This window comes from Pundamilia nyererei, unplaced genomic scaffold (genome assembly GCF_000239375.1).
Source record: "Pundamilia nyererei isolate P.nyererei 1_Seehausen unplaced genomic scaffold, PunNye1.0 scaffold00050, whole genome shotgun sequence".
NCBI lineage: Eukaryota > Metazoa > Chordata > Actinopteri > Cichliformes > Cichlidae > Pundamilia > Pundamilia nyererei.
In genome coordinates, this window is record NW_005187451.1 from 3,380,324 (window position 1) to 3,390,385 (window position 10,062).

Here is a 10,062-nt window from a genome sequence, read left to right on the forward strand (position 1 = left end):
TTAACGTTAAAGGGATGGTTGGCTCAACAGAGCTCTGACTGTTTGTCAGCCTGGCTACAGTACTGAAGAGAAACCTGGGGTTGTTCTTATTTACTTCAATCAGTGACGAATAGTAAGATGTTCTGGCTTTGCGGAGGGCTTTCTTATAAAGCAGCAAACTATTTCTCCAGGCTAAATGATGATCCTCTAAATTTATGACACGCCATTTCCTCTCCAGCTTACGAGTTATCTGCTTTAGGCTACGTGTTTGAGAATTATACCACGGAGTCAGGTACTTCTGATTAGAGACCTTAGTTTTCACAGGAGCTAAAGTTGTATGCAGGGAAGAAGTAAAAATATATTTCTGCAACATGTTGGTACAGAGCATTGAGGAAGATAATTATATTATTAATATTAAGATTAAGATTATATCCTTAAACTTAGTTACAGCACTTTGTGAAAGACATCTACTCTGATCAAATGTATTCCCCACTGCTATGTAACCCATTATTGTAAATTTATATACCATTAGAAAATGATCAGACAAGAGAGGGTTTTCTGGAAACACTGTAAAATGTTCAGTCTCTATGCCATATGTCAGAACAAGATCTAGGGTGTGATTAAAGTGGTGGGTTCTTTTACATTTTAAAAACTGAGAGAGACACTAAATTAGGCACAGGTGGACAATAGATAACGACAAAACTGCTTTGTTTTTTTTCCTCATTTTCCAACGAAGGGCAGACAAAGCTAAGTGTCAGCCTTTCAAATGATTTAAAACTGTCTCTGGGTCTTTTGATTGTTGATTAATAATTGTTTGGCAAAGTTACTCACCTATTCAAATCATAAAATTCTGGTGTTCCAATCACTTCCATGACCGCAGGTACATAAGCCCAAGCACCTAGGCATGCAGATTGCTTTCCACAATTACTTGTGAAAGAAAAGGTTGCTCTCTGGAGCTCAGTGAATTCCAGCATGGTAGTGTGATAGGGTACTACCTGTGCAACATGTCTAGTTGTGAAATCTTCTCACTACCAAATATTCTAAAGTCAACTGTTAGTGGTATTGTATTATAGCAAAGTGGAACAACAGCTACTTAATGTAGATCATAGGTAGACCATGTAAAATCACAGAATGCGGTCAGCGGATGCCGCATAGTACACAGAAGTCGCCAACTTTCTGTAGACTCAGTTTCTACGGACCTCCAAACTTCCTGTGGCCTTCAGATGAGCTCAAGAACAGTGTGTAGAGTTCTTCATGGAATGGATTTCCATGGACGAGCAGCTGCATCCAAGCCTTACATCACCAAGTGCAATGCAAAGTGTTGATTGTAGTGGTGTAAAGCATGGCACTACTGGACTCTAGAGAGTCCTTCACTTCTTTACAGTGCAGAATCTCACTTTCCCACCTGGCAATCCAATGGACAAGTCCTGGTTTGGTGGTTGCCAGGAGAATGGCACTTTTCTGACTCTACAGGGCCAAGTGTAAAGTTGAGTGAAGGAATTGGGGTGAGGGATTGTTTTTCAGAAGTCCGGCCCAGGCCCCGAGTAGGGATGGGTACCGGTATCGCACCGGTTCTGACATAAACAGTAGTAACCAGACCGAAAAGCAGCGCACATTTCGGTGCTTTATTTCCCTGAGATGTCATACACTTTGGATTTTAGCCAATCATTTTACCTTTCCAAGGATAGTCGGCAGGCCCAGGTATGTAAGTTCTTTTAGAGCAGAGCTACAGATTAAAAATGCCCAAGGCAAAGCGGTCAAAAGTCTGGCTGTACTTCACAGCAAAAGATGCAAACTCAGCAGCCTGCAACAAGTGCTTTAAGGTGATACTGTGCAAAGGAGGTAACACCTCGAATCTGATGAAACACCTGGCGACGCATAGCGTTTTGTTAAAAGCTGAGAAATGCACCGTATTTGATAGCTTGCTGCGAGACCTCACACCGAGTGCAGGTGTGGTGCCTGTTATCGGACCCGGAGTTAGCAACATCCCCCAAGAACCCGAAGAGGAGAGTCCTGGCCCCTAGCCCTGCCAGTGTAGCAGAAATGATGACGGATGATGATGCAGCAGCAGCCGTTCTTCTCTGCATGAGTAGCTTAATGTTGTTCATGTGTAATTTACGTTGAGTAGGCTAACCACGTTATTACATTAATGCAGGTAAGGTGAACTAGCAAACATCATCATAGCTACATGCGGCTGCCTTCTTGTTTGATGGCAGGTACTCCCTTCACCCTGGCCAAAAAGGCTAAAATGACCAAAGAAAAAGTGGAAAACAGCTAAACATGAGAAACAAATACTTTTGACAATATAGTTTGTATTTAGTGAGCTACCTGAAATATAAACTAATATGCCAACTTCAGATAAGCCAATGAGTTCATGTCCCCTGAAAACAAAGGAATAAACAGAAAAAAAGAAGGGTTTTGTATATTTTGTATACACATCACATGTCATAAGGGAAATCACCAGTAGCTTGAGTTTAAGAACTGCATATCGTTTTTTGTTTTTCTTATCTCAGTGCAAAAGAAAATTCTCAAGATAGGCATCATAGATACACGAAGAGAATAACATATTGGTATGTGCTGTGAAATGTTGTGGATTGCCAAGGACAATTTAGTCAATAAATGCTCATCTAAGCAGCAGTGTTTGTTATTTTCTGGTAATACAGTATGAGAAGAACATCTGTTCTGTTCATACCTTGATATTGTTTGTTACCATTTGTAATAAACTACACAACAAGTGGCAGTACGCCTGGTGATTTTCCACCTGGAGCAAGCGTGACAAGCGAAATATCATTTCTCCTTCACTTCCTCCCTCACCCTTCATCAAATTCCTATTTTTAGATTTTTCTGGAAATGATGCAAAGGCTTCAAATCTATTGACTCAACTACTCATTCTCTAAAACAACCGTTTTAGAGACCAAACCATTGTTTCTCAGTGGCTCAGGAGGTATAGCAGGTCATCTATTAATCAGAAGGCTGATGGTTTGATCCCCACATAGCCTTGGGCAAAACACTAACTCCAGTTGCCCTCCGATGCATCCGTCAGAGTATGAATGTGTTCTTAGATAGAAAGCACTTGCATAGAAAAAACATATGAAAAAGCGCTTGTGTGAATGAGGCAAGTTGTATCAAAGTGCTTATAGTGGTCAGATCGGGTAGAAAAGCACTATAAAGTAAATTATATAAATTATTTAGGTACAGTGCGCATGCCTTACATGCTGTAAAAGTGCCTTGCAAATCACAAGACAACCCTCTTTAGTCCAACCAAAGTGATTCCCGGACCCAGGAGTGTGAAGCACAACCAAAACAAAAGGAATTTAGTAAAGCTGACTTAGTTGTTGGAAGGCAACCTTCTGTTAGAGCAGACAGCACAAACTGAGACCACCGATACAAATGTGTTGCCGTGTTGGAGAGCACTGAGGACTCTGACCCAATTTAACAGCTCTTTGCAGCCGATGGAATTTGTGAGTGAGTGTGTGTTTACATATGTGAGTGTGGTATGAGAAGTGGTCACAGGCAGCTGAAAATACTTGTCCTTGTGAACCTGTTCTGTATCGCTTAATGCCCTGTGATAACTAAGAGTAGTGTAGCACATAGATAACTGATGGCAGTTACATGAAATGCTTCATTATCACTTTTTCTCTTGTGACACTAGAAGGTCACACAGGCCTACGCAGCTACAATTACAACTGGGAGAATCAGCACAAGGCTGTGATGGAGTGCTGACAGAGGGCATCAGGGTCTAAAGGCCACTTTTGTGACCACAGAGAGAATTAAAACTTTAAAATCTGAGGAACTTGGAAAGAAAAGCGACTGGACTTCTTGAAGACGTTTCACGTCTCATTTGAGAAGCTTCCTCAGTTCTAAGTCCAAATGGTGGACAGTCCCACGTATCACCTTGACAACATTAAAATCACGGTAGGCAATGAATTTTTTGATTTTGAATGATCAAAAAACCGAGATTGAACTATTTGGACCTCCTGACCCTCGTTCTTCTCTTAAGGGTGACCTTGGCCCTTTGGAAAACTCTGTTCTTTGATGGCAGATTTTCATTTGAGAAACAAATAAATTCTGTTGTAAGAGCCATCTTCTTTCAGCTGAGGGCCCTTGCTAAGAACATCTTCTCACCCAGGCTCGACCACTGCAATAGTCTGTATTTTGGTATCAGCCAGGCTCTGCTCTCTCTTCTTCATATTGTTAAGAACGCTGCAGCCCAACTCCTGCCAGGCACACGTAAACACCATCATATTTCCCCAGTCTTGGCTCGTTTACACTCTGCTTCCAGAACGTTATAGAATCAACTGTAAGATTTCATTGCTGGTTTTTAACTCTCTAAAATAGATTAGCTCCTTTGTACCTCTCTGTTCTTTTAACCAAACATACTCCAAACCAAACTCTCAGGTCAGCTGATAAGTTGATTCTGATTGTTACTAGAAGCAGACTGAAACACAGAGACCGAGATTTGTGGTTGTTGCACCTAAACTTTGGAACAGTCTGCCTCTTCAAATAAAGATCTCTCCAACACTCGACATTTTTAAAACCCGTCTGAAGACACATCTTTACTCTCTAGCTTTTAATTGTGACCCAGGTGTTTAGCTTTTGTGTCTTGCTTCTTTATTTTTCACTCTGTACAGCACTTTGGTCAACCTGTGTAGGTTTTAAATGTGCTTATAAATAAATTGACTTAAGAGGGTCATTGACCCACTATTGATAACACTCCTCATCACATGAGCTAAGGTGTGAAAAAGGGTGTGGGTCATTATCAGTAGAGGTTTCCGGTGAAACCACTGTCATCAGTCAGGTATGCCCATGCTGGGGGTGGGCATTAAACAACCTGGGGTCAACCTCATGGCTCACAGCTTATCAGATCTATGATATCCTTCACCCACTAACAAATCACAGAGTTCAAAGCACAGTTTACTGTACTGAACTGAACAACAAGGGGCCTTAGTTGGGACTCCATGTCTCTGAACAAGGCCAAACTGTGAGCAACAGCTTCCAGCTCAGATGCTCAAAGTATTTTATGATGGGAAGCCCTCCTGGCATCAGAAGCAAACGAGTGGCCTGTGAAGAGAGTGAAATCCCAAAGTACAACACCAAGATTATTGTTAGTGTGTAGTATCCACTTTGAAACATACAGATGGCACCTTTGGAGTGATGGCTCTGGAATGACTTTCCTTCATTCCCATGTTTCACCAAATCAGGGAAGTTTTTTTATAAAACAACTAGGTGGGAATAAACACAGACATCTAGGTAATTAAGTGTGTCTTATTGTTCATGCATGTCTTTTTTCAATTATTATTTTGCTTTTCATCTTGGTGTCAAGCACTTTGAATTTTTCTGGGAAAGGTGCTTTATAAAAAACTGAAGAAAGACAGACAACACAACAGAAAGTTTTCAACCAAGAGCCAGAAAGAAGGTTTGACTGGAGGCGCATGCAAAAAGTGTGCAGTGTATTTGCAAACTAAAGAGCCATTTCATAGAGCACTGTGAAAAATAGCCAAAGCCTCCATGCACTGAGTGTGTTTAGGGCTCTGAACAGAGGTGTGGGCACGGATATTGGCACTGAGCCTGCTTCCAGCATCGCGAGGACGCTTTGCTGATGTATGCAAAGTAGTGCTGTCAGCGTTAATCTCATTAAAATGACATTGACGGCATAAGCGCATTAACTAATCTCCGTTAGCGAGTTAGTGCAGATCGTGGGCGGCTGCACGGCACTAACGCTTTAACGAGCTGACTGCGCTAACGCGTTGACGCTGTGCAGCCACACACACGGGGCGATCTGCACTAACTCGCTAATGGAGATTTGCCGCGTTACATGCATTTTAATGAGATTAACGCTGACAGCATGAATGCAAAGCTATCCTGGCTGGGACTCCCCATACTAGCGAGCTGGAGGATCGACCTTTGACCTCTTTGGATCGGCTCCATTCACACCCATTCATACATGCACTAATTTTCTATGTAGAAGTGCTTTCTGTCAAACACATATGCTATCAATCTAACATGGGTCAGTGTCTGGCACCACCAGGAACTGAACCATCAACCTTCCAATTAGTAGATGGCTCTATACATGGGCCAAATAACTCTGAGCCACTGACCTGACAGTTGTTAGGCTGGACGCTGAATTACTATTAGCATTAACTAATGTTTCCACCACCATAACTTCAGTTTTCAGCATCACAAACATGTTGTAATACATGTACGTAAACCGAAAGGGTTTGTTGTTGTATGCAGTCAAACTGTTTCTAAAATGGAAACCGACGGGCAGTCATTCTGAAAGACTTTTCTCTTTTGAATATTCATTATTGCTCATTACTAAGAAAAGTATTTCTTATCCGATTACTTCATTAGTTGATGGAATCATCGATAGACTACTCGATTACTAAAATAATTAATTGCTGCAGAGGTCTTGGGACTGTTTGAAAACTGGAGTTTGTGAAAAGAACTTTACAAAAATAAATAAAAAACTAAACACTCGACAAAGTCTTTTGACTTCTCCTCATCATCAGCGCGTATGACGAAATCCTGTCCGAGTGGCGACACCTATGGTTTAGGAGAATACTGCGCGCGGGTATAAATGGCTGCATCTGTGCGATGACCACTGCGAAGGGTATATTGGCACCTTAACTGTTCATCTTCATATTTTATTTTACCTTCTGTAGGTTTCTTGTAGATTTTCAGTGTAAAACAAACAGTAGTAGAATGGGATCAGTTGGATTGTCTTCACGTTGGAGCTTGTTGGGCAGACGGTTTGATTAAGGACTCCTGCCAGCTTTGTCCCAGGTTTTTATGGCGCTTACAGTAACAAAAGTGTTACAGTGATGCTAGAAAAGCTTCCTGCACTGCACCTGTTCTTTCCACTGCTCTCTGCCGTGAGTAGACGGACGATAAGTGCTACACAGTTGTGACTTTAACGAACCATCGAAGCAAAAGTTTTACATTTAAGATTTGTTTTTCAACAATTGATTACTCAATGAATTATTCCAGCCCTAACTGAAACCCACAGTGATTCCCAGTAAGGGTCTGTGCTTTGCACAACTGCAATCCTATCATTGTGCTGCCTTTGGCCTCTTCCAGTGTATCAAACAAGCACAGGAGGAGGTAAAAACACAAAAAAAAAACCACCTTGTGCTCTGTTAACAGTCTGGTTACTTTGTGGAACTAAAGAGGGTAACGAACATCTTCTGTTCACGCTTTCAAGCCAAAATTCAGGCTAGTTGTTATTTTAAAAAATAAAATGATGTTTGAGTGTGACGACCTAAAACACATCCATTCTTCTAAACTGGGGGAAGCATGCCTCTTCTACTGAGCTTTTCTCTGTTTATGTTTGAGTCTCGTTCAGGTTCTGGATAGTGTTCTGCAGAATCAGCCCGGAGCATGCAGGCGTCACACTACAATTTAAAAATCAACAGTCCTGTCGTCACTGGAGCCACTGTACAAAACTCTTTTCATGTGATTGTATGGACCAAAAATACTTTTATGCTGCAGGGTTCATTACAATATCACATCTAACCCTGAACATCGAAGCGCCCAGAGTTCAGCCGTTTCCAAACTTATAGATATGTTAACCAAGGAAAAACCTCCTAAAAGTGCAACCTGCTGATGTTTTCACAGGAAAATTAAACGTCTACATATTCAGTCCAAACAAATCGAGGTAGCCCCTGAATATGACATTACATGTCTACATATTTATTCATTTCATCTTCTTTGATGAGAAATGAGAGAACCCGGAGTACCCGGGTTCCCTCCGGGTACTCTGGCTTCCTCCCACCGTCCAAAGACATGCAGCTTGTGGGGATAGGTTAATTGATTAATCCAAATTGTCACTAGGTGTGAATGTGCGAGTGAATGTGAGTGCGAATGGTTGTCTGTCCCTGTATGTTAGCCCTGCGACAGACTGGCGACCTGTCCAGGGTGTACCCCGCCTTTCGCCCTATGACAGCTGGGATAGGCTCCAGCGCCCCCCGCGACCCTGAAAAGGATAAGCGGAAGCGAATGGATGGATGGATGGATCTTCTTTGATTGTCTGTGTTAATAAAAACCTGTCTGTTTCAAGTCTAACCTAAAGAAAGTAACACTTCATTGCCTTTTCCACTCAACAACAAGGTGAATATTGTGACACGCTGCGATGATATACCTGCTGTTTGGTCTCTGGTGTTTGTGTCTTCGGGACTACGCTGTTGTTTTTCTCTGTAGCCATTTTTCTCGTTCAAAAGCGACTGTTTTGATTTTCGTGAATGAGATCCTCTCACCACTCATTGACGCAGCTGACTAGCCAATCAGTCGCATGCAGTCTGTTGACTTTACTTGGCCAAGCAGGTACTAAAAAAGTAGCTGGTACCAAATACAAGGTACTACCACCTAATGGAAAACCCAAAAACCAACCTGAGTCGTGCCGAGCGGACGGAGTAGGTATTAGTGGAAAAAGGCTTTAAAGTTACCGGTGTTCGAGGTGTCGAGTAGATCTGAGTTGTGAAAAACACACAGCTGCTTATGTAACAGTTGTTCTATGATAGACATGCATGTCCTTACCAAGCTCGTTAAGGCTCTGAGCCGCCTTGGTGATCTCCCTGCTGCCTCCTTGCAGCTGTCCCTGAAGCCTCTTGCTCAGATACAAGATGCGAATGATCCTCCGCAGAAGGTCACAGGCACCCTGCAGCAGTGAAGAAGGGAGGTGTTGAGACGACTGACGTAAACAAGAACTGAGAATTACACAACTAATTCCATTAATTGAGACACGGCAAAAAAGCAGTCAAGAACAACATGTTTCCAGTATGCTTCTCATTTTCATATCGCATTAAATGGTTTCTGTGCGATATGACGACATATATCAGGTGATGAAATTAAAACATCTATTGTTTCATACTATACACTATTGTTTGTTTTGTGGTGTCGCAAAATAAACCGTTTACTCAATATTTGTTCATTGTTTGGATGGTCACCATGTGGATGCAGAGAATCCCAGCATGACCAGTGAAGACGAGGCAGAACCAGGCAGCTCCAAACAGAAGGACCAGTCCAAACAAATCAAGGACCTTATTCCTAAATGAGGGGATCCCTCTGTAGCACGGATATGGTTTGGTTATGAAAAGTCTGACATGGACCAGAAAACTGTACTCTGCAAATTATGCAGGAAACCGGTCCCAGCTCAGACTTAAACATGGCAAACCTGTTCAACCACCTATGCAAGAATCACGTGACAGAGTGTGGAGAGAGTTTATGGATGAGAAGCAAAAAGCCGTCAGGTGCTCAAAATAAACCTTGGACTGAAACGTTAGAACAGGCTTTTCCCTGCAGCACGCCGTGTAGTAAATACTCACAAAGCAAATTTCATGCATCGAACAAAACACGTCACACGGGTCGAGTTGCCTGAGATTCACAGAGTTTACAATAAACGCACATTTCGTGATATGTTTCTCATCTCGTTATCGGGATGAGAAACGCCTTATATCATGAGATTTTGGTCATATTGCACAGCCCTAGTTTCTGATGTATAAACTGCAAATAAACTGCATTTAATTGTTAGTTAAGTGAGAGTGTGTGGGGTGAAAAATTTAACCTTTTTTGTTACAGGAAAAAAATAATGTGTAGACTTATATTTAGACAGTTTTACTCATGTTTAATTATTTTTACTTATTACAGCCACAACTCTGCGATTGCAACGTCTCAAACCAGTAAATACGAGTCCTCCCAAATCACAAATTCACATATTCTGCGCCTTCACAACTTCTGCAACACTTCTTTTTCTTGGACTTTGTTGCTAATCTTGCACTTGTAGCTGGGGTAAGAAGTGGAGGTCAGTCAATCAGAAAGCAGGAGACCAAGCTCTCTCATCCCCGCTGATGTTGGATGCACAACCACAGAGCGCCACGGCAAGGTTTCCAAGCTGTGTTTCAGTGCATTAGCACTGCAATTAACGAGGAAGTCAACACAGGTGCAGAAATCCTTTGCATTTTGCTACATGTTTACCTTAATAGAGAAACGTGCTCAGCACAGGCACACACACAAGGAAAGCGGCGGGGCCAGACGGCATCACCGGCCGTCTGCTGCGCTGCTGTGCTGACCAGCTAGCAGGTGTGTTCA

General features: G+C 42.2%; 1 protein-coding gene across 1 annotated transcript in view; it reads right to left on the reverse strand.

Moving 5' to 3' along the window:
- Positions 1-10,062, reverse strand: part of cog5 (component of oligomeric golgi complex 5) — a 60,093-nt gene that overhangs the window by 40,642 nt on the left and 9,389 nt on the right. Inside the window, exon 6 of the mRNA XM_005733223.1 lies at positions 8,512-8,632. Within this exon, the coding sequence (XP_005733280.1) occupies positions 8,512-8,632 (121 nt within the window). The remainder of the gene's footprint in view (positions 1-8,511; positions 8,633-10,062) is intronic.